At 45.0% G+C, this 25,583-nt stretch overlaps 1 protein-coding gene across 6 annotated transcripts in view; it reads left to right on the forward strand.

The window, feature by feature from the left end:
* Window positions 1-25,583, forward strand: part of RBM47 (RNA binding motif protein 47) — a 103,742-nt gene that overhangs the window by 67,837 nt on the left and 10,322 nt on the right. For 3 of the 6 annotated variants that reach the window (XM_054990343.1, XM_054990345.1, XM_054990347.1), the window contains exons 2-4: window positions 14,080-15,245; window positions 18,706-18,912; window positions 22,490-22,689. In XM_054990343.1, the coding sequence (XP_054846318.1) occupies window positions 14,080-15,245; window positions 18,706-18,912; window positions 22,490-22,689 (1,573 nt within the window). Of the gene's footprint in view, window positions 1-3,775; window positions 3,823-14,079; window positions 15,246-18,705; window positions 18,913-22,489; window positions 22,690-25,583 lie in introns of those variants that run through there. The other 3 variants (XM_054990348.1, XM_054990344.1, XM_054990349.1) reach the window with 3 other exon arrangements.

Here is a 25,583-nt window from a genome sequence, read left to right on the forward strand (position 1 = left end):
CCGGGACGGGAAATTGCGGGTTTTTACGAGTGAGGTCACTGAAAAAGCGAAAGCACTCGCTCTATTTGTGCCCGTCTGGAATCGGCCCTTGATTTGAGATGTGCAATATACACATTCCATTGCAATTCCCTTGTACACAGGATGGATTTGATTAAAATCAAGGCAACATGATTTCTATTGGTGGAAATCAATTATTTTCCAGTATTTTCTTGAGATATTCCTTAAACAAGTATTATTGGTTGTTGTAATTATAAAACATATTGATCTAAAACTGAATAGTGTCTTAATACAACCACAGAGGGTCCCCTATAGGTTTCTTAAATATTTAACTTAGCATTTTTACTATCTTAGAAAATGGGACTTTGATTCTTTTTACATAACAATACCCATGAATGACCTCTTACTATTGGCACTCATGATGATGACAGGTTTTTGTAGAGAGGAGCTGGCAGGGCTTTTCTTCAGGGGGAACGCGGGGGGACGGAGTTCTGGCACCTCTTGAAAATACTCGGCAATAGTGTTTGAAAATAATATGATTTCAAAGAATCCCTTGTGTTTCTTCCTCCTTTCCCTCTTGAGAGTTCCGCCACCTCTTTTCCCAGAAAAAAAACCCCTGGGTGCTGGTATGATCAGAGAAGTCACTGCTTGTTACTTGTGTTCCTTTCTGTTCTGATCGGCCCTTTCTCTTTTAAACAGTTCTCTCTTTTTAAAATAACTACCCCACCCTACAAAAAAGGGATCTCAGCCAGAATCAAGGTTGTGTGGCAGTTCCTGGTCAGATCACTGTTCTTTTATTTTTTATTTATTTATTTTATCATATTTATATTCCGCCCTCCCCGCAAGCAGGCTCAGGGCGGAAGGTAAATGTCAATGTTCTGTTGGTAAGAATTATAAATATTTATGATTAGAGAAATCAACTTCAGGGTTGCCAAACCTCGGTTAGGAAATTCCTGAAGATTTGGAGGAGGAGCCTGGGGAGGGCAGGGTTTGGGGAAGGGGGACCTCAGCTGGGGATAATGCCATGCTGTCCACCATCAAAAACAGCCGTTTTCTCCAGGGAACGGATCGCTGTCGTCTGGAGATCTGCTGTAATTCCAGGAGATCTCCAGGCCCCGGGCTGGAGGTTCTCCTCAACCCACCCTCTTAACATTTTTACCCATCCTTTCTCCAAGGAGCAGATAAGGTTCTCTTCCTCCATCATTTTATCCCGTGTACAGCCCTGTGAGGTAGATGAGGCTGAAAGGACGTGCCTGCTTAAAGGTCACTTGTGCTTCCCGGCAGAGTGGGGACTTGGATCTACCAGATCTCCTCATTTGTAGTCAGAAACTCTCACAACACTGGAAGAGAGCATGTCGTTTGTGGGCATGAAAAAGGAACCAAAGGTCACCCAGATGGGTCAATGAATTACATACAGGGCAACTGGCCAGTTTCTGGCCCTCACTATCAAGCCATAATATAAGTGCAAGAGATATGGGCCGATTCCAGACGACTAACCTGAAGGCGCTGCATGCCGCCATGTTCCAGATCGCGACGGGGAAAACGCGATATTTCGCGTTTTCCCCGTCGCGATCCGGAACATGGCGGCATGCAGCGCCTTCAGGTTAGTCGTCTGGAATCGGGTGCTGAATGCTGTCTGGCAAAGTTGTTTTCTTCAGTTTTCTTTCTTTACAAAGAAGAAACAGCCTTCAATAAGCTCATAAGAGGAACCTCAGTTTTAAGAGATTTGTTTAAATTTAAGTTCAGGTTTCATTTCAAACCAGGTTATTTTTAAGATTCCCTTGTTATCACCTGACACTTTAAAAAATCATTGATTTTTTTAAAAAATCCGCCTTGCAGGCCCGTGTCTGCTACATCTCCCCTTCATACCTCGCAGTGCTTACGCCTTGGTGGTAGGGACTGTGCTTCGGCGGCAGAGCCTCCGCATGGCATGCAGGAGGGCCTGGGTTCAAAAGGCCGCAGCCTGAGACCGCTCCGCACAGCCACTGCCAGTCCGCACAGACCGTAGTTAGTGCCTTGGATGGGCCAATGTGTTCATTTGCTGTGTGGCATTTGCAGCGATGAAATGTGAAATGGCCCCAGAGACTTGGAGGGTTTCCCGTTGACGAGTTTGCTTTTGAGTGTTGTAGTCTCATTTTATTAAATGTCCTTTGGAGCAAAGGGAACAGGGATTTTATTTAGCCTTTTACATAGCTTTTGTCAAGAATCCAAAGTCCTCCAGTTACACCATTTTGCTCATCCCTATACTAGCCCTGTAAGGCAGGCTGTTAGTATTATCCCCATATGGTGGGAAGCTAGGATGGAAAGAACAGTGGCTCACCTGGTGAATTTGTGGCTAAGGTAAGATTTGAACCAAGGGCTTGCTGCCCTTCTTTCTGCCTGGTGTGTTTTAATCCTGCCTGTCCTTGAAGGTGTTTGTGGCAGCTTACACAATTCTCCCTTCCAAGTCAGCCTTCTGAAAAATAGTTTCTGAGGTGACGTAAATGCCAAAAACGACGGATCTACTTCTGGAAAGAATGTTCCTTGCTGACCCTTGAGGGAAGAGGGGTTGTCTTGCTACTGGATTCACTTCTAACCTTGTGTGGGAGGATGAGGAAGCTCAGATCTTATCCCTTTTCTCTACCCAACACAAGCTGTTTTTAGCCTGCTGAGCTGACAAGTTCAGTCACCAAGGAGTCTTTTGGTTTGGTTCTCTTTCCCTTAACTGCTCGAAAAGGTGTGGTGTTTACTTTGCCTAAGTGCTTCTGGGGCCTCGTGTTATGTACAGATCGTATTAATGCCATGAATCATATTTCACCACCTCCTTTTTGCGTTTTACTATGGTATCAATATTTTCTCCCTTCCTAACTGATTCCTTGTTTGTGGCAGAAAGAGCAGACACCCGGTAGCCAGTCGTACGTTATTCTCTCCTTTGCTGGATTCTTCAGCATGACATTTCTGACTTTGCTTTTAAAAATATGCCTTTCAGGTTCAATTAGGGTTGCCAGCCTCCAGGTAATGGCTGGAGATCTCCCGGAATTAAAACTGGCCTCCAGGCCACAGAGATCAGTTTACCTGGAGAAAATGGCTACTTTTGGGGTGGACTCTATGGAATTATGCCACGCCAAGGTCCTTTCCCTCCCCAAACCCCACTTTCTCCAGGTTTCACCGCCCCCCCTGCGCCCCCCAGATCTCCAGGAATTTCCCAACTTGAAGCTGGCAACCCTAGGTTCAATTGCTGTTGTGTTATTAATAATCAGAGTAGCCTGACAAGTAGCTGAAACCCGGCATAAAAACAGAACTTTGTTTAAAGACAAAAATCCCACCGTTAAAGCAAATTTTGCCTTCTTCCTTATCTTATCTTTTGAGTCACCCAAAGTATTTGCACAACGCCTTGTGCTGGGAAGAAGTTGTTTGTACATGATTCACTCCCTTTCTGGCAATTTCAGGGTCTGAAGTGAACCTTTTCTGTTTTTAAATTCCCACTCCCTGAGCAAAATGTCACAGTGTGTGTCTCCTATTATTTCTCTTAAGCTTCAAACTGGCCCCACAAAAAATCCATTCGTTATGGACTGGGTTTTCGATTAATGTTTTCAAACTGCTGGGCTGAACTTCCTCCGCTTGGGCAGTCTCAAGATCTCCTCTATTTTCTGTCCCACCCCTCAGGCTCCTTCGAGGTGCCATTAGCAAATTACTTCCATGGAATTTAAATAGTCAAAGCTCATTTGACCAATAAAGAGATATGTGTGTACTGTATAACAGAGTCACACAGACCTTGTGATTGGGAGGAAAGGTTACTCAAGCAAAGGTGCAGAACTAACCTATTGTGATTACAGGACTAGAAAGGTAAGCTTTGGGGAGAATTTGCTTAATTTATATCAAATATTCTTGGACGTACAGCTGCTCCTTAGCCTTCTCTACGTCCTCAATGCAGAGAAGGAGAGAAGCAAAGCAGAGACGCAGTCGCTCTAAATGTATTATATAAATGTATAGCATTGGCTGTAATACAGGAATACCTAGATGAAATTTCATTTAAAACAATGGATGCAGATTTAATAGTCGGTTCATTAAAACTGGATATACCTAAACGTCTTAATTAAGCCTAGCACTGAAAATGTTTTCTAGTTGAAGAGTCAAAAATTGGGCATGGGAGAGTTTTGTCATTATTTATTCAGTCCTGTAAAACAAGATTAATTTACCTTTTGTGTTTTTCTGGGATGGCATTTTACCGACCTTGTGGAGTAGGTCATTCTTCTTCAGGTAGATAACAGTGCATTTGGCACTGAGATCTGAAACAAGGGAGCAGTTATACTTTCGGACATGGTACAATGAAAAGAACTATTGGCTATTCTTCCGTCCATGAGTTTTGGCTGTTCTTCTGCATGAAAGGTTTATATATATATATATATAAAGGTTATATATATATACATACATTACTGTGTTTGAGCAGAATGTGAACATTTTTTATTGAGAAAAGAGAGAGATTGTGGTTCAGATAATTTGTGCACCATTCTGAATGCTGTAAATGTACCTACATAGTGCTTTTAAAGAGCTTTCAAAGTGGTTTATTGTACAGGAATTTTTATGTAAGGAAAAACTCATTAGAGCGATGCTTAAGGGTCTACATTTTGTTAAAATCTGTGGGGGCGGGGGAAATGTTGAATTTTAACAGCTTCAATATTGTCCCCACCGCCGCCCTTTATTTAACCTGTATATAATGACAGTATGTATGACAGAAAATACTGAAAATGTGATGTAAAGTATTCATAAACCCTACTGTTCCATCCTTACTTGGTTCAACCTCACACTTATCTTAATGGATGCTTTAGGCGCACAAAAAGGTTAGTTCGTTCTGCTTCTTGTTGAGCAAGTGTCAATTCAAGCTATATCTAGAAAATGGCTGCTTTGTTTTTTGATATTGTCCTATGGATGTAAAACTGTATAGCAGGAAACTTCTAAAATCTTCAGGAAAAACATATAAAATGATTGGAGAGCGAAATGACAAGCTGTACGAGACTGAATATGTTCTTGTTGTGGGAGGACCAGTCGGGGTCCTGTCTTGTAAGGATTTGCCCTGGACATTGAGACCCTGTTTTCTGTTAAGTCTAGAATGAAGCCTGTTTTCAGAACATTGAAGGCTTTGGTAGAGTAATACTGGTAGAATTTCACTAAGGTAGAGGATTTAAAAGTTTATCACAAATTAAGACAAACTGTGCATGTGTTTCCCTCTTTCAGAGTATTGCTGGAATACTGATTCCAAAAATCAGATGGCGTTTCAACTTTAGAACGCAGCGTCAATTCGCGGTGTAATTTGCGTTGGGGGTTTATCTTAAATACAAGTTCACCCTACAAAGCTCCCCTTTCCGAGTTAAACATTTTTTAAAATTTTGCCTTAACACAGGGCAGAGGTAACCTAATATGGTACTTGTTCAACAGAGCTACTAACTGGATTTGTCAATTTCAGCCAGAAGTTCAAAGGTTTTGCACTAACTTTGCAGATCAGAGATCAGGCACAAATTGCCATACTTTGCAACTCAGTCCTGCCGATATGATAAATTTCACAGCTGGGGCGACTGCTTTCCCTCACTCATTCCCCCTCCCCTTTTGCACATTGGCAATGTCAGGCAGTTAAAAAGCATGATATGCGCAAGGTAGGCACTGGCACTTGAGTTTAATGAGTAACTAGCTGGTGCTTACAGTTACATTGGTTTAGGTGGCTGTTATGAACAAGGCCAAGAAGTGAGTGGGGGATGGGACCGGAGGGTGGAAAGCACTAGGACGCGAACACGACCATCTCAAGCACACTTCCTTGGAAGAAGGTTCCACTTGCTATCAACGGCCAGCCGTCGTGCGTGAGCAAGCCAGACTGTGGCCCTGATGTGTTCATTTTAAATAGAGATCAATAATATAATATTAGCAGATGGTGTAAGACATCAGATCCGCAACAAATGATATTGCTTCATGTGAAAATTCTTCCCCCAATTGGTAAAATGTTCTAATTTGAGGGGGACCAGTATGTCACTGTCGGAATGACCTAAGATAACTCAGTCAGTATATTCATCTCTCTAAGAATTATGGTGGAGGCTATTGGGGTAAAACAGTGGACTAACTTCTGTCTATGTTAAATATATTTGAAATTGGGATGTTTGTCACATCAGTGCATAAATAAAAATATGCTGCCTTCCATTGCCTTGGTACAACAATGAAGCTTTCATTAGAATAAAATATATAAACGCTGATACAAAGTCAGCATAAAGCACAGAGCTAATAACAGTGAAATCTTAAAAAACTACTTCAAGCTAGACTACTGCAACTCACTTTACGCTGGGCTGCCCTTGGGCCTGACCCAGAAGTTACAACTCGTCCAGAATGCAGCAGCACGCGTCCTTACTGGAACGCCAGTTCGAGTGCACATTCGTCCTGTGCTGTGCCAGCTGCACTGGCTCCCAGTGGAGTTCCAGACCCAGTTCAAGCTGTTAACCTTGGTGTTTAAAGCCCTTCACGGACTGGGACCTGCATACCTGCTGGACCGCCTCTTCCATTATGTCCCCTGCAGGGTGTTGTGCTCTGCAGACAAGCAACTCCTGGTGGTCCCCGGCCTGAAGGACATCCGTCTGGCCTCAGCCAGGGCCAGGGCTTTTTCTGCCTTGGCCCCAGCCTGGTGGAACGCTCTCCCGCTGGAGATCTGGGCCCTGCAGGACCTGTTACAGTTCTGCAGGGCCTGTAAAACGGAGATGTTTTGCCTGGCCTTTGGCTGAGGACCAGTGGGTGTCCCCCCTCATCCACCTAAGACCACCACTTTTTCTGGGACTGCCCTCGGCCATGTGCTGTGCCCATATGTATGCCTATATACGGACTTCCGATGTTTATTTAAGTAACCTATGGATACGGTGCCTGGACTATTTTAATGACTGTTTTAAGATTGTTACTAATTTTATAGTTTTATGATTACTTTATTGTATTTTATGGATGTTGTAAGCCACCCTGAGCCCATTCGTGGGGAGGGCAGCATATAAATAAAATAAAATAAATAAAATTAAAGCATAGTGAGCTACAGCTAATCCCATGCCTGTTCAAAGTCTCCATGGAAAAGTAAAGGGTTTAGCCTGTCACCTAAAAGTCAATAAGAAGAGCGCATGGGGCGGGGGGGGGGGACTAGTTCTGTGGCCTTCAGGCCCTTCCATGACAACTTGATGGGCTGCGAGTCCTCCTGAGGAGCTGCCACTTATTCTTGCTGCTTGTGCGGAGGCACCCCACCCCTCCTGCCTCTTTGCTGAGAGGAGAGCAAGGGAGCAGCAAGGCCGGCTCACTCCACAGTGCCGAAGAAAACTCTCGGCCCAGGCAGATTCAGAGTCCCCTGATTCACCCGCCCCCCCCCTGAAAAGTCCCCTGTGCCTTCGCTCTGCCCAGCATAGACTGGCCTAGTCTCTCTCTCTCTCTCTCTCTCTCTCTCTCTCTCTCTCACACACACACACACACACACACACACACACACACTGTTAGTCAGTCCTCCTGATGGCTCTGCATACTGAGTTCCCTCCATTGGTGAAGTCATAAGCTCCTCCCCCTCTTTCTACTTGATTGGTGTTGTGGACTGAATCACAGAATCCCAGAGCTGGAAGGGGCCATACAGACATTCTAGTCCAACCCCCTGCCCAACGCAGGAGGAGCCTAAAGCATCCCCGACAAAGACTCATCCAGCCTGTTCTTGAAAACTGCCAGTGAGGGGGAGCTCACCACCTCCCTAGGCAGCTGGTTCCACCTTTGAACTACTCTGACCGTGAAAAAGTTTTTCCTAAGATACAGCCAGTACCTTTCTGCATGTCATTTAAGCCCGTTGCTTCGAGTTCTATCCTCTGCTGCCAAATGACAGCCTTTCAAATATTTAAAGAGAGCAATCATGTCCCCCCTCAGTCTCCTCTTCTCCAAACTAAACGTTCCCAAAGCCTTTCCTCATAGGGCTCAGTCTCCAGACCCCTGATCGTTCTCATCGCTCTCTTCTGCACCCTCTCGACTTTGTCCACACCCTTTTTGAAGTGAGGCCTCCAGAACTGCACACAGTACTGCAGGTGTGGCCTGACCAAAGCAGTATAGACAGGGACTATGACCTCCTGCGATTTCAATGCAATGGCCCTTTTGAAACAACCCAAGACTGAGTTTGCCTTTTTTGCCACCGCATCACACTGACTGCTCATATTTCGTTTACAGTCCACTCTTACCCCAAGATCCCTTTCGCATATACTACTGCCCAGAAGTGTATCCCCCATCCAGTATTTGTGCTTCCCATTTTTGTGGCTCAGATGTAATACTGTGCACTTGTCTTTGTTGAATTGCATCCTGTTCACAACCGACCACTTCTCCAGAGTATTCAGGTCTTGTTGAATTTTAACTCTATCTTCTTGGATGTTTGCCACTCCTCCAAATTTGGTATCATCAGCAAATTTAATGAGTAGCCCGTTTACCCCTTAATCCAGATCACTGATAAAAACATTGAAAAGTACCGGGCCCAAAATCAAGCCCTGCGGCACCCCATGGGACACCTCCCTCCAATCTGATGAAACTGCTTCCTACACAACACATCTGTAGGTGAGCCCTGTGTCCAAGAAAGTTGAAGACCAGTACTGCTCTAGGCACCACTACTGGGACTACCTTACCTCTGCTGGGTACGTGAAACATGGAGAACAGAGCCTTTGATTATCTGAGTTCTTGGGGAGGCTTATGGGGAAGATTATGGGGGGGAATTGAAAACTGAGGCATAAAAGCGGTTCAAGGCACTAACCTCTTTCTCAGAGCACTGAAGTTGATGCACTTACAGAAGTACTAATCAATACATACTCAAGCAATAGGTGAATGTTGTGAGCAGTGACGAGTGAGCCTCCACGTGCTTGTTGTGAGTGCCTATTGAGATTTTGTCTCAAGACCAAACATAGTTCAAAATGCCGTCTTGTAGATATAAGTTCTGCAGCTTTTGATAATGGTCCTTTCTCTGTTAATAAAATAATTCTTCCATTGATTTTAACATAAGATAGGAAATAAAATCATTCATTTAAATTGTTCTAAACATTGAGAAGCTAACTTGCATTAAATTTCTGGTCTTGCATTTTTTAAAGTTTCTGTGAACAGGATTTAATGTGCATAGAATTTTAACTTCTGAAAACTTTTTTTATCACAAGCTTAAATTATTAATATATAATAATGAAAAGATTGTGCTTAATTGCAGAGATACCAAATATATTTGCAGGTTTTTTCTTTGCCTCCTGCTTCTTAAAGTATATGATAGACCACACTTTCCAGATCAGAAAAGTAGAAAAAATGAAAATTCGGATTTGGTATGCTTTTACTGTGACCCCTGGATGTTTAGGATTTCAGAGTTTTCTCACATTTACTTGCATGTAGAAGGTAAACTACTTTATAGTAAGCATTGACCTTTAACCTCATGCTAGACTCAACAAGAAATTAGACTACCCAATTGTTTCCTATTCCTTAATGAGTACAGTCTATTTAAAATAGACATCCTGTAATGTTACATTTTTATACAAAATTTTGCCCTTTTTGCCTTGAGACTCAAGTATGTCTCTGTAAAAGAGATCTTCGTTCAGGCATAGGACCAAATGAAACAACACAAAACAGTGTGCGAGCTTTCAAGTTCTGCCGAAGGTTTCCTCCGGTTGGCTGCTTTAAAAAAGAGCTGGCTGTGGGGGGTGAGAGAGCTTAGGCCTGACGAGGCATTCTGGAGGGCCAGTCTGTAAGTATCCCGTGTTAAATGTTGTGTGAAAAGCAGGCACATTTAAAATGGTGCTGGTGTGAGGCTGCATCTTAGACTTTTGGGGAAGAAGAAAAATAAATAAATAAATGGAAGCATCCAATTGAAAACACAAGGATCCGTATGATGAGTTCTGGAGTACTTAAAAGCTCGTTCACTGTTGTTTGTTTGTTTGTTTGTTTGTTTTGCTAGGGTGGGGTCTGGAATTTCCCTGGAATAACAAATAATCTCCAGACTATAGTCTTCCTGAAGGAAATGGCAGTTTTGGAAGGTGGTTTCCATCTCCAGGTACCACCCACCAAATCTCCAGGAGTCTCCCATGCTAGAGTTGGCAACCCTGTGTTTCACTCCTAATGCAAAGTATTATATGGCTTTTCCCCCTAGGAAGGAGACAGACGCCTCACTTTGAACTGAACACAAGCCATTCCCATAAGCTGCACCATCACCACTGTAGTTGTATTTTTTCAAAAACCGATCCGAAATGTATGTGCAGTTTTCGCAGCGTGGATGCAGGCGTAGGAATGGCTTTACTAGAAAGCCGGAGTCGATGGGCCCAGGAGTCAAAGGGGAGCGCTCGTTTCCCACCTCTAATCTCCATCTGTTGGGGGCGGGCGGGCAGCTGAGTGCCAGTCTAGAATGGAGGGCATTGGAGGCACCGTGCAGCGTTTTCAGTGCAGGTGCAAAAATATCCACGGCCTCTGCTGTGTCCTTAAGACCTGCTCTCATCTCTTGTTACTTTAGCCAAAGCCGTCATGCTACTTCTTGTCTTGGTTGACCCATTCTCTCCTGCTCTTTAAATATATCTAGCCCGAGCAAGCACGTTTACAGGCGACTCTCGTTCCCAGCAGCTCTCGTTTCCTGCCTTGAGGACAGTTTGACCCAAGGCTGGATCCGGCTGCCACCCTCCTGGCAGTAATGCCAGATAGCCAGTGTTAAAATCCCATCAGCTTTACACTTGTATTCTGGCCCAGAATATCCAGGGTGAGGTGCCCATGGAAAGAAAAATAGAATCGTTTGCTATCAAATATTTAACCTCAGTTTGAGAGAGAGAATGTGCGATGCATGTGACAGTAGGGTGTGTGTGTGTAGAGTTGCCAACCAAGTGCTCGCAGCAGGCAAGGGGACCAGAAGTGCTTTCGCTCTGGTGGCAGGGAGGCTCTTCTGGTGCAAGCCCAGAAGCAACAGCATTCGGTTGGGGAGACGCTCTGGGACCACACTGACACCCTTTGCATTGATTTCCCTGCTGCCGTCCTCTGGCTGTGGCCCAGTATTGTGATCAAACTGGAACCAAATTCTGAAGATTCTGTTGTAGCTCTTTGTTGTTTCTTGACAAGAGCTTAGAAAATCCTCCTCCCCCCCCCGTTTCTCCTCCCCGCCACCAGCTCCAGGGCTGCCAGCTCTGCCTCGGAAATTCCCTGGAGGTTCGATCGCGGTGCTTGGGGGGGGGGCAGAGTTTGGGGGGAGGAGGGGAGGGAGCTCACCCTGGTGTGATGCCTCAGAAGGATCCTCCCTCTCAAGCTGCTGTTTCCTCCAGGGGAACTGATCTCTATCGGCTGGAATTAAAAACGCCAGGCCTTGCGGGGAAGTTGGCAGCCGAAACTCTAGTCTTATTTCTTAATGATCCACCAGAGTTTCAGCATCATCATAACTACTGTACAGAAATAATCTTAACCAAATAAAATGGGAAGGTCATACACGAACACTCTGCTGTGTCAACATTACATACCCCCTTTTGTCAACTACCTTTTTTATTGGTACTCTGCTTAGATGGGAAAATTTCATGGCAGTAGAAAGGTAAACCTGCTCTCCCCCTGCCCCCCCCCCGCAAATATCTGCATGGCCGGCTTGAGGATTCTGATTTTTCCCCTGCACAAGCCTGAGTGTTAAACATCCTTCTGTGTTCATGTCTTACATCCAGAGTTTGAACTATGCTTTGAAAGCAAAATTGCTCTAAGCAGAATGACCTTGAGCAAACAGCAGTTGAATGAGATTGGCCCTGGGATTTTGTGTAATGTCTTTGTGTTGATGTATTAGACATTCAATCTGTCTCTCTTCTCCCCCATTCCAAAATTGTGTCGTCTGATAAGCTTGCTTGAAAATACCGTACAGCATTTTCGTTTCTTTCCAAACCAGGATTTATGCTCTCCAGGATCTGAATGCATTGCCTGTCTGGATGCATTAGGAATGACCAGGCCCTCTGATCTAGATTGCAAACAGGCAGCTGGGAGCAAGGTGTAAGGAAGATGGGGGGGGGCGCGGGATGTTGGAGGCTCTTCAGTGGTGAATTATATTTTTGGTTATATAACGTGCACATTGTGGCAAAAGTACGTGTGAAACTTCCTGCTCTGCCAGCGGCTGCCTTCCGTGCAGCTTTCCCCCACCTACAGGATGACGCGGGATGACCTTTGTAGGGTTCGTGGATAGACAGGTGGAGGGGTGGGTGGGAGCACACCGCCTGGGAGATACATCTGTACATGTAGGCAACTAACCTGATGGGTGCCCTATTGCTGTTCCTGTGGTACAACCCCATTACTGTGATGCAACACTTATGCCAAGGTAGATTTTATAATGGAATCACTTAAAGATACTTCAACAGCATCGGGAAAGAAGACTGGGACAGCACTTCATAAAGCTAACCGAAAACCTTTTTCCACGTTGCCATTTTCTTACACAGAGGACTGTAGAATAATACACCCTTACCGTAATGTGCATTTTATGCTTTAAATACCATACCTTGCAGTCCTATGCAACCTAAGCTTACTGATTTAAAATGATTTTTCTCTGAAGGATATCTTTCCATAATACCACACACAGTCCTTGCTTCTGGAGTGTAGGAACATCTGCAATGTGTTTTCTGCAATGTGTTCTTACGCTGGGTTTTCTGGATGTTCGATCCATGAGGATTGGATCTGCTTTGGGTCTCTGTAATTCCGCACTTGAGGGGGGTCAAACTGAAATGGTGTCTGTTTATTTTTTTCTGCACTAGAAAAATGCCTCGTTTCTGCTGCAGGCTTTCTGGGGAACACATCAGGGCCAATTCCAGACGGCCCTCTGCCTCTCGAAATGTTGCGCGTCGTTGCGCGTCGTCACGTGGAAAACGCGAAATATCGTGTTTTCTCGCGCGAGTTTTGCGCGACCTCGCGCAAAACTCGCGCGAGAAAACGCGATATTTCGCGTTTGACGCGCGACGACGCGTGACGACGCGCAACATTTCGGGAGGCAGAGGGCCGTCTGGAATCGGCCCAGTTTTGTCAGCTGATCAGCTGGGGAAACTTACAAGGGTTTGGGTTTTTTTTTTAAGGTACCAAGATTGCAATGTTGCCATTTTTAAAAAAAAATTAAAACTCCCCCAAAAGAATGGACTAAAAAGTACAGAAATCACAAATGGAAACTTTAAAATATCAAGTGGGGTTCAGGGCTCTGCGGTTTTTGTGTTAGCCATATTTCAGTCTCCCCCCCCCCACCGTCAGTTGTAATTATTTTTTAGGTTTTTTTAAGGTACTAATGTTGCAAAGTTGCCATTTTTTAAAAAAATTTAAATCCAAGAAAAAACTGGATTGGTTGCTGTTCTGCCAACCAGAGTGCAGAGGGCTAAAGGGGAGGGCCAGGCCTCATACCAAAGAAAGCATTCTGCACTTCAAAAAAGCCCTGGTTTGAAAAGAAATATCGGGGTATATATGCAGGGAGAAAAGCTGCAGAAAAGCCTGGGAAAGATTAATTCTGTGGCAGATGCAGGCTTTTCCCATGCACAACACAAAAAAGTATACGAAGCAGTTTGTAGACTGAATCGGGGTATTTTGATCATGCAAAACTCTGGAGAGTATTTGATGCAATGTAGGGCCAGAACTGATGGGAAAGCCCTGTGTGGGAAAGGACCTGGAAAGAAAGCGTTCCAGGAATCTCGCTCCGCAGACTTCTTTTTCATCAGCATACTAATAAAACTATATCCCTCATTTGGGGTGAACCTTGACACTTCATAAGCAAAAGGACTAAGAAGTGGGGAGATTTGCTTTATGAGGATGACTAGTGACATCAATGATATAGTTAGTAAATACTGTTTTTAACTTGTATTTTTCTTCATTAACCGTGCCAACGCTTGCAGCGCGGTATAAACTGACAGCATTAGGAATCTTCTTGTTTTCTATCCTGTTCATGAACAAAGTTTGTGGAGAGAAACAGAGATGAAGCTTGTTCCTAAGTGTATGGACTAGCTGTTTACATATTTGCTTCTTAGTAATCACATCTCACCTTGAGATGGGAACCAGCAGCTTGCCTTGAAAGATTCCTGTCTTTTTTAACACTATTTAATTAATGTACTCCTTTCCGTCATCTTTGTTTAGGTATCCCCACACTTTGAATGATTTTGACATAATGACCGCGGAAGATTCCACAGCTAGAATGAATAACGATTCTTCCAACATGCCCGCAAACAAAGTGCCTGAGGGTGTGGCTGGCACACCTAACGAGGCTGCGCTGCTCGCACTAATAGAGCGCACTGGATATACCATGGTTCAAGAGAATGGGCAGCGCAAATACGGCGGGCCACCTCCAAGCTGGGAAGGGCTGCATCCCCCTCGTGGGTGCGAAGTCTTTGTTGGTAAAATTCCTCGTGATGTCTACGAAGATGAACTGGTCCCTGTTTTTGAATCTGTAGGACGAATCTATGAAATGCGCCTGATGATGGACTTTGATGGGAAAAATCGTGGATATGCCTTTGTAATGTACACTCAGAAACATGAGGCCAAACGTGCTGTCAGAGAGTTGAACAACTATGAAATCCGCCCTGGCAGGCTGTTAGGGGTGTGTTGCAGTGTCGATAACTGCCGGCTGTTCATTGGAGGAATCCCCAAGATGAAAAAAAGGGAAGAAATTTTAGAAGAGATCTCCAAAGTGACGGAAGGAGTGCTAGATGTCATTGTATACGCCAGTGCAGCAGACAAGATGAAGAACAGAGGATTTGCCTTTGTAGAGTATGAAAGCCATCGAGCGGCAGCCATGGCAAGGAGGAAGCTGATGCCGGGTAGAATCCAACTTTGGGGCCACCAGATTGCAGTTGACTGGGCAGAGCCTGAAATAGATGTTGACGAAGATGTCATGGAGACTGTGAAAATCCTGTATGTGAGGAATTTAATGATCGAAACCTCAGAGGATACAATTAAAAAAGTCTTTGGACAGTTCAACCCTGGCTGTGTAGAACGAGTTAAAAAAATACGAGATTATGCCTTTGTACACTTCACAAGCCGGGAAGATGCCGTTCATGCCATGAATAACCTCAGTGGCAGTGAACTGGAAGGGTCGTGTCTGGAAGTTACCTTAGCCAAGCCAGTAGATAAAGAGCAGTACACTCGCTACCAGAAAGCAGCTCGAGGAGGAGGAGGAGGAGGAGGAACCACTGAAGTTGCTCAGCAGCCGAACTATGTTTACTCTTGTGATCCCTATACACTAGCGTATTATGGATATCCATACAACGCTTTGATTGGTCCAAATCGAGAATATTTTGTGAAAGGTTAGTATACAGCTTTGGGCATGTTTGCTACTGCCCAGTGGGGGCTATTAGTCTCAAACAGGTGATGTAACTTGTTTTAACCAACCTTTTACAGGGTAGTTGCTTTCTGTCAAGTTTCCAATGTTCTCTCACTTTCTAGTGTCCTTTCTGGACCCTGGAGAGGGGGAGGGGGCTGCACCTAGAGTCCAGAGAATGAATTTGCATTCTTGAGGCTGTTGCGTTAAAGAAGGGCTTTATCGCAAAATACATTTTACTGGCCTCCTGTCAACAGCAGTCCCCAGTCTCTGGCCAATGGACAAAGGCTCTGAAATTTCCCAACCAGTTTATATTAACAATAATAACGTTCAATTTATATAGCATGACTTAACACCCATTCAGAGCAGTTTACAAAATATGTCATTATTATCCCCACAACAATAATCACCCTGTGAGGTGGGTGGGGCTGAGAGAGCTCTGAGAGAGCTGTGACTGACCCAAGGCCACCCAGCTGTCTTCAAGCAGAGGAGTGGGGAATCAAACCCGGCTCTCCAGATTAGAGTCCTGCTGCTCTTAAACACTATATTGGAGCCAAACTGGCTCCAATATGGGAACTGAAAACCAGTGGTAACAGGAGTCAAAAATATATACAGTCCAGTTCTTAAATATTACCCCTCCTCTACCTTCTCATATAGAAGCAAATAGCTTCCGTTTCCATAGCACAACATGAAGGGTGGTATGCCACGTTGTCTGTCCCTTTATTCGTTGTACCACATTAGAAATAGATGGTATTTTGGGTTAATTGTATACATAACACTTTGAGAGACTAACAGTGAAATCCTAAGCAGACTTACTCCAGTCTAAGCCCATTGATTTCAATGGGCTTAGACCGGAGTAACTCTGTTTAGGATTTCACTATTAGTTTAGATTTGAACTTTAGTGTGGAAAAGCCCCTTTACAAATTAGCTATGAGATGGTTTGTTGCAGCTTTTATCATTGCCTTACCAGGAGAATTTCACACTTACCCAAGAACATTGCATTGATTTCTGACAGGAAACCAGCTTTCACACATCACTTTGGCATGCCAAACCAAATACAACTCCTCATTTATGTGCAGAAGCTCACCAGAGGCTCACTAAACCTCCAGTTTTTCTCCTTGACTGTATAGGATTGGGGAAAAAACTGGGGATTGTTAAGCACCTGTAGGATACCGGGCAATGCTGGGCTGTTTTCAGGCTTGATTAATCATAAGCTGTGTGGGCCTGTGCACTGGGGACCACTGAGCACATGCAAGGGACCTCCTGTATTTTTACTACACATAATTTCATTTTAACTTTAACCAAATTCACCTACAGGTTGTAATCCTGTGCAAACTAGGGTTGCCTAAACCTGGCAACCAGCAAGAGTGTTGGGAATGAGGATATGGTGAGGGGTGGCATTGCAAGTGTAATGACATCACTCCTGGAGAAAACCTGGACATGATGGCAGGTAGCTCTAGGAATTGCCAGAAACTCTATCGTAAAACCACGGAGATGCCAGTGATCCCTAGAGCTACCTACCATCATTTCTGGGTTTTTTTCCTGGCAGTGACATTATCATGCCTACAATGCCACCAGATTTGTTTAATTTCTCCTCTGTTGCCACTTGGAGCAGAAGTGGGCAATGGGAGCTTAAGGTGGGGGATGTTCCGCTCAAGCTGCGAAATGGTAGGCCTAGTGCAAACTATCAGTTCCATAGGAGCTGTGGCTGCTCAGAACCTAGAAAAATCAAACTAGGTAGCTTGAGCTGAATTGAGCTGGACAGATTTTAGAAAATGTGTCCAAAAACAGTGGAAAAAGTTGTTACAAAGCTTACAAAAAATGGTTCATAATCTTTTTTACAAGTAGTAGCACATTCTGTGGCAAATCACGCAATATGTCCTAACTAGAGATGGGCATGAACTGAAATACGAACCAAAGTTCATCACAAATTGGGCCAATTCATGATTCACGAACCGGTGATCCGTCAGAGCCCATTTCTGACGAACCGCCACTAACTTTAGGCCAGTTCCTTTGGTTCATATTTCGGTTCGTCACTGCAGACAGCCTGGTGCAGATCAATCACTTTCCTAGGCAACAGGGGGATGGGCTTTCTGCACACCTTCTGCTGCCCCGTAAGTGACGTTTTCCTGAACCAAACGAACCAGTTTGCGAACCATGGCAAGTTCGTGAAAGTTCATGGTTCGTGGTTTGTGAAATGGGACGAACCACGAACTGCACAGTTTGGCATTTTCCCAGTTCATGCCCATCTCTAGTCCTAAACTAAAGGTAACCAAAATATGTGAAAATATGAGGAAATGGGAAAATTGAGCGATCCCTCTCCTTAGCCAACAAAATATGCTTCCCTTTTTAATGTGTGTGAGAAGGTAAAAACTATAATTTATCAGTTCTCTGGATTATTCATCAATAATCACTTATTCTTACTTAATGTGTGAACATTAGGAATATACTATTTATAATTTTTTCTCCCATAAAATATTTCTGCATGAATTTAAGTTTAAATAAGCATTCATACTTTAAATATTTCCTGTTTGCTAGAAAATAATGTTGTTTTTGTAAAAATTCCATTATATGTTGTTTTCTCAGCCTTCAAGCATAGTATTAATCATTGCCATGCAGAAGATAAAACTGAGAATTTTCATCTTTTTCTGTTCTGCGTGTTAAATTTTTCATGCACCTTAACATCTGTTAAAACATATTCACAATTTCTCAGTGTTGCCATACATGCAATGGGTTTTCAGACTTTACATTATCAGTGCAGTTTAGTTGAGAAGTTTCCGGAGCAAGGACCTCAAGATTTCAATTATTTCCCTATGCCCAGATATTTGTGTTGCAAGGGTAAAATCTTAAGGCGGCACTCTGAGAATGGCTCACAGGAAATTCTGTTAAGTCCCACTGATTTCAACAAAACTGTATTTCTCTGGATTGCACCACTACTATCTGCAAACAGAAATAAAAGTTCCATGCAGTGGGCTGAAGAGCCGAGGCTTGTATTGGGACGCTGTGCCCTTCTCTCCTTTTAATTCAGGTTCCCCACCACTACCCATGGCCTCTTCCCTCCTTCTCGTGTCTGGCCCCACGGCTTCCTTTTACCCCGTCTCTCAGTGTTGCCCTACATCGTTTCCCCCTGTTTACTGGGTGCTTATGCAGAGTGCTGATCTGGGGCAACTATTGCTACAGCGAGGCTCCGATTCAACAGATAATCCAAGAATGTCACTAAACGTTGTGCCCTTTTTAAAAACAACAAAAAAGTATACAGGGTAATTCAAAATCTAAAATGTGACAGAAAAGTACATAACTGCTCAATTTTATGATCACTACTGATGCCGTACCCTGGCCTGGGTAATCTCTCCACCCACCTTCTAAGTTTGTTAGAGATGCCGATCTGGTGAATACCGTAGCTAACTGTGTGCTTTATCAGTTTTATTTATTTTTTTATTTACAAGCAGGCAGCATTAGAGGCAGAGGACGAGGTGCAGCAGGCAACAGAGCCCCTGGCCCGAGAGGCTCGTACCTGGGGGGATATTCTGCAGGCCGTGGCATATATAGCAGATATCATGAAGGGAAAGGAAAGCAGCAAGAAAAAGGATATGAGCTTGTTCCTAATTTGGACTTGTCTACGGTCAGCCCAGTTGCCCTTAAGCCTGGCACAGGTTAGTATGATGATTGGGGACAGGGAAAAACGGCGAGGCAGGAAAATGATAATTAGTTTGAGTGTGTTTAGACGTGTTTCCTCTGCAAGAGTAGCCACAAACCTAGAAATGAAGCAGAAAATATGTTATGGAAGAGGTGACTGTTATCATAGGGCTTAGAGCTAGTTGGGTGGACCCAATCTACTTTTCTGCTAATAAAAGGGGAGGAAGGTTCCCCTTTGGCCAGAGAAAAAGTTTGGGCTGGGGATCATTGGACTTCTATGGACAAAAGCCAAGTGAGCCAAGTTGGATGAGGTGGAGTGGGGAAGCTGGCTGGGTCCACCCGACCATCTCTGCTTTTAGAGGATGCCTGCAGTTCCCTCCATGATGATCTGGCTAAAGGAAGTCAGCACATTTAAGCCAGAGAAAGGAAGTCAGGCCTCAGCACATCTAGCTGGAGAAAGCTGGCATCTTGGAAGCTTGCCAGACATGAGTGCACTGTGCCACATGTGAGAAGATAAGTGCAAAAGCAATGGAGAGCCACCTTGCATCTACAGCCAAGAGAATTGTGAGAAATGGCTCTAGAAATCATGAGTCTCTACACTCAGATGTAACTTGTTTGCACCCGTGTGCCTTGAAATGTGACATGGTCAAGAGACCGGTGGCTTCAACCATTTCTTCAACAACAAAAATCTTTTCAGGCTTTGGGTTAACATACACACTCTTTTACTTGCCGTACATCTCTTGTTCCTCAACTTCACTGGGTGTCTTATGTTCTAATATTACAGAAGAGGCAGAAAATGTTCTCCGTGTCCAGTTTCTTCTCCCCATGAAAAGTGTTGTGTACCTCTCTCTCTCTCTCTCTCACCCCCTTTAACAATCTTGTTTTCCCAAACTGGAATGCCCCAAACTCTTCAAAATCAAAAAGAGTCCAGTAGCGCCTTTAAGACTAACCAACTTTATTGTAGCATAAGCTTTCGAGAATCAAGTTCTCTTCGTCAGATGCCTGATTCATAGTCCCTATTCAGTCTCTGTAGTTCAACAGAAACCTTTCAAAAACAAAATCCAACGGGAGGCTGCTGAACTGGAATTCATATGCAAATTTGACTCTGTCAAGCCGGGACTGAATAGGGACTATGAATGGTTATCACATTACCACATTACCACAGGTAACAGAATTCCTTTACAGAGGTGGGGTCATGGGGAGCTCAGTGGCACCTGGCGTGGGCTTTCGGGAACCACAGATCTCTTTGTCAGATGCATCTGGCAGGGAGAGCTGTGGTTATCGAAGGCCCATACTGCATTGGAATTGGATGGTCTAGCTGTTTGGCTGCTACAAACTAACAGGGCAAACTCCTTTGAAGCCAACTGATACACACACTAAAAGGAGATGTTTACATATACTAGCAAAGGAATGTTTTGATTGCTCCCTCCCCCTCCCCCCCTAATTGCCTCTTCTCTCTCCTGCTCTTCTGTATTTGACCAGTCTCTGTATCAGGCATCTGATGAAGAGAACTGTGATTCTCGAAAGCTTATGCTACAATAAAGTTGGTTAGTCTTAAAGGCGCTACTGGACTCTTTTTGATTTTGCTACTACAGACTAACTCGCCAAACTCTTCAGGCTTCCGTCGCAGGAAAAGTCTCTCCAACACATTCATCATCTTGGTAGCTCTCATCTGCATTCCTTCCAGCGCTGTGGTATCTCTCTGAGATGCTGCAACCAGAACGGTCCACACAGTGGGTTGGATCCAGCAGTCCACTGGTGCAAAGATGGCAGGTCTTCCTACAAGGACCGCTGACCTTCCCTGCCCATCCTTCCCTTTCCGTAGCAATTTCAGACTCCACAAAAGTTGATTCCCGTGGCTGAAAGACCCGTGTGGAGTAACAGCCATGCAAGCTGGGAAGGAGGGGAAAGGGCCAAAGCACACTTCTGGCCTGTTCCGTCAGCCGCAGGGCAATTTTGCCCCCTTTTGCCTCCTTACTACAGCCTACTAACTAGTCTTGCCAACCCCTTAGTGGAACTTGGAGGTTTCCCAGATTTGCAACTGATCTCCAGGCTACAGAAATCAGTTCCCCTGGAGAAACGGCTGCTTTGGAGGGTGGACTCTCTGGCATTACACTATGCTGAGGCCCCTCCCCTCCCCAAACCCTGCTCTCTCTAGGCTTCACCCCCCAAATTTGTAGGAATTTCCCAGCCTGGAGTTGGCACCCCAACCACTGGCCTATGTGGCTGTTATTGCACATGGCCCCAACAATACCCAAGAATAGATTTTTCCATGGGCCAAAATGACAACTGAGGGGAGAGAAGAGGAGGGAAGATGCGCAGCCATCGGCAGCCTCTGCTGAAATATTGCTGGATCCAACTCCATATTCCAAACGAGGCTGTACCACCGATCTATACAGGGGCATTGTTTTATTTTCAATCCCTTTCCTAATAATCCCCAGCATAAAGTTTGCCTCTTTTATTGCTGTCCCCACACTAACTCGACATTTTAATTGCCCTGAGATTCCCTCTCAGTCATGGCCAGTTCAGAGCTTCTCAGAAACTACTTTTACATGTTCTTTTTCTGTGTTCTTGGAAGCTACTTCATTCTTTGGGCTGTGGACAGTACTAGAATTATATTTGGCCACAAAATATGACCCTCTCATGAGTATTTGATATAATAAATTAGTGTTCAGGGTTACATGTAAAAATGTTAGAAAATGCAGTGTTAAAATGTAGAATATCTCAGAAATTTTATACACACTGTACTTCCATTTAACAAGTAAATCAAGACAGAATTGTTTCTTCTTTATTTAAATATGGTTGGAATATTTTAAAAATCGTTTAGTCAATGCATGGGCTGTTCCATTTTTTCCACTCAGACATGCTGGTTATGAGTAGAATCCCTGAACTTTCCTGACTGGAAGAGGCCAGTGTGGGCAGCTATCTTTCGCTCTCTGATTGGCAAGAGGCTTGGCTCCTGATTTTTGTACAGAATCTGTATGCAATACTCTTCAAATCCGGAATGATCTCCCAGGATCCCGTCTCAGAATTTCCCATAAAACATAGAGACTTGGCCCTAGAGATGTCTGCCTCGTTGCCAACGCAGCCTCTGGCCTTCAGGGTCTATCTTGTGCCTGAGATGCTGGCTGTTATTGGCTTTCCCTGGTCACTCCCAAAGTGAAAGAGGCCCCTCCTGTTGATATCAGGCACCCCCATCTTTCCCCTGATGGTTGCTAAAGCCAATAGTGGACACTTTCTGATAGTTTAAAGAGCTGCAAATCTTGCTCTTCCTTGGTGACAGTGGTAGAGAGGAGGGATGCTTTTTTCTCATCTTGGGTGGAAATTTGTTTAAGGTCCGTATCAGTCCAGGTTTTTTGTTTTTATAGTCAATTTACAATGTTGTCATTTTTCCCTGCATTCCCGGGGAGTCTTCCAAGTTGATGCAGCCTGCTGCCTGGTTTGCGGGCAGTCCGTTGTGTTGTGCTGTCCGCAAAGGGGCACCCAGTTCATTATTAAAGTAATCGTGCAGGCGTAGGGTGACAGTGCCTACACAAACAGCATCCTGGTTGTTTCAGTTGTCACCTGACAATATCTCGGTCTGGTTTATTCTAGTGGCAATTCCGGCTATTGGCACCCAGTATTCCATGTTTCAAGCAGCTCCAGCAGCTAAGATGATAGAAGACGGGAAAATCCATGCCATGGAGCACATCATCAGCCCCATTGCTGTCCAGCAGGACCCGGCTAGCGCAGCAGCTGCAGCAGCAGCAGCCGCCGCTGTGATCCCGGCTGTTTCGACCCCTCCTCCTTTCCAGGTAAATTTGTTTGTGTGGCTCCTGCTTGGCTTTTCCTGGGGCTCGGCGTGTTGGCATAGCTGGTTAGCTGAGTTTGCTCTCTTCTAACAAAGAAAACCTCACAGAATCACAGAGTCGGAAGGGGCCATCCAGACCTTCTAGTCCAACCCCCTGCCCAATGCAGGAGGAGCCTAAAGCATCTCTGACCAAGATTCATCCAGCCTCTTCTTGAAAACTGCCAGTGACCTCTTGCCAGGCTGCAGTTCAAGAGATGCACGCCTTGTTAAGAAAAGTGCTAATGGCTTTTTTATAAGCATTAGGGTTTATTTGCGGTGCAGCTACTTGCTGGGTTCTAGTGGGAGCTGAACTGTGCAGGACAGTGGTTTGTTAGCAGCAGAGCCCAAGCAGTTTCCTGGGGTGCTCTCTACCCAGTTGTCAGGGGGGGCAGGGGGGCAGCCCCACGCCTGCACCCGCCTGCTCTGGAGGCCCCCGCAAGCCGCAGCCCTGGACTCTGAGCCTCTGCCAAGGGAGTCTGACACAAATGCTTGAGGCATTCTTGGGATTTGGGGGGAGGAACAAGCCTAGAAAGGACAGATTATCCATTTCCTTCATATTTTGGGGGTTCTCTCCCTGCCCTTTACTTTAGTTATTCTGTTTGTATCCCAGAAGAAAAGCATAAAATGTGTCAAAGAGAGAGAAATGTAAGAAGAAGAGAATTCGACTGCATACATTAGCACTATACATTTCTTCTGGGGGAGCATAATAGTTCAGATTGGGGGGGGGAGCTCTATAAACTTTCACTGCCTCCCCCACAACATTTAAAAGAGAATGTTTTTATGAAGGGTTTCGGGAACTATTGTCCAAAACGCATTCTTAGCTAATCTCATCAGTAACACCTGCCATCGGTATGAATTCAGATCTCCCACGGGGTTATGGCTTTCTTAACCACTCATAGCCAACGCACTGAAGGCACTGGTGTGTTAGTGTTCAAAAACTGCAGGCACTGCTGGCTTGACTTTCAGGAGGTCTTCTCTTGACAGGGCCCCTTTTCACACGTCTTACCTGCCGCTGGAACATCGCGCAAAACACCCGGCAGTTGCACCAGGAAAACACTGTCATCTGGGAGTCTTGCGCGAAGTCGCATCTTCTTGGTGCGATTTCACACAAGAAGATGCTGTCTTCCAGGTGTTTTGCGTGATGTTCCGGTGGCAAGACGTGTGAAAACGGCCAGGATTCTGAGAGGGCAGTCCTAAGCACGCTTTTATAAGCCCTTTGACCTTCATGGGGATGCTCTCTCATCCACCAAGTCTCTCTTTCTTCTGGGCGCAGATGTGATCATTTGAAGAGTGCTGTTACCTTTATCTTCTACACGACCAGTGAAGTGGCCCTGATCTGCGGATACTTAATTCTGGAGACTGGAGCCATGAATGGACAAGACAGGCATACCTGAAAAATGCCACCAGTTCGGAGAAAAATTTGAAATCTAAAAAAAAATACTTGGAGAGATTTGAAAAAAAAACCCAAAATGATGAAAGGAGTAACTAGATGCCCTCGGTGGCTGTTGCTAGGCAACCATAACAGTATTCCAGGCTTGATTTCTGTCAGGAAAAGACAGGAGACGGGGCAGGCCCCTTTCCAGGGCCATTTGGGCTTTTCAGGGGGGACTCATTGGGGCCAGGCTGAGAAGCAAGAACCAGGCAACTTGCTACGACGGGTCTTGCATGACTTACCCAGTCTGGCTGCTCGCTGGAGTTCCACAGCAGCCCCACAACAGACAGTGTGGTACAATGGTTAGAACTTCAGGCGACCCAGGATGGAAGCCCCACCCTGCTGTTGAACTCACTGGATGGCTTGGATCCAGTCACGCATTCTCAGTGTGACTTACCTCTCAGGGTTGTTGTGAGGACAGTAGGGAGGCCAGGGGAATGATGTACGCTGCTTTGGTTCCCCATTGTGGAGAAAGCCAGTACATAAATGAAGTAAACTAATAAATATAGATAAATATGGGGGGGCAGATAAAAGGTGAGTTGCTTATTGGGTTTGAAGGAGAGAAGAAGCTGGGAAAGGTGGGCATATGGAGGCTGCCAGGAGGAGGGAAAGTGGAAAGAGTCTGGGGAAGGGGGTTCAGGGAAAGGGAAAGTATCCCCCAGAAGTCCTTGCAGGTCCCCCATGATGCTTCTGGGCCCGGCTCAGCTGGCACTGCTCAACCAGGCCATAGAGGAGGGGCAGCCCAGGAAAGAGGAGGAGAAGCTGGAGACATGGGCGGAGAAAGGTGAGCGAGAAGGAGAGACGGAAGGAGGAGAAGGGGAGAGGCTACGGGGAGCAAGGCAGGGAAAGAGGAAGACCCCTTGCAGGTCCTAGGAGACCCAAACATGTTTTCATTTGTTTTCTGGATCAAAGGATTATGAGAATTTTTAAAATCATGTAAGATCATGTTAGATCATGTAAAATCATGTTAGATCACCCTTATTTGATAACCTTGTGAAGATTATGGCTATTGTAGGGGGCACGTGAACACTTGAAGCTGCCTAAACTGAATTAGCACCTTGGTCTCTCAAGGCCAGTATTGTCTACTCTGACTAGCAGCCGCTCTCCAGGGGGAGACTTTCTCATTACCTTTAAAGGGACCTCCCTTTAACCGGAGATACCGGGGATTGAACTTGAGACCTTCTGCATGCCAGGCAGATGCCGTACTACTGAGCCACATCTCCCCGACATATTTTCAGGCCAAACTCAGATATCATAGAAGCATAGGGTTGGAAGATACCTCCAGGGCCATCTAGTCCAACCCCCTGTACAATGCAGGGGAGTTGATTAGATGATAGATAGATGTTATATAGCCCCTGAACTTCTTTCCTTCCCTCTGTTAACACTGCCTGTATCTTTGATATAGAATTCTGCCTCATATAATAGTA

The sequence above is a fragment of the Eublepharis macularius genome, chromosome 10 (assembly GCF_028583425.1).
Source record: "Eublepharis macularius isolate TG4126 chromosome 10, MPM_Emac_v1.0, whole genome shotgun sequence".
NCBI lineage: Eukaryota > Metazoa > Chordata > Lepidosauria > Squamata > Eublepharidae > Eublepharis > Eublepharis macularius.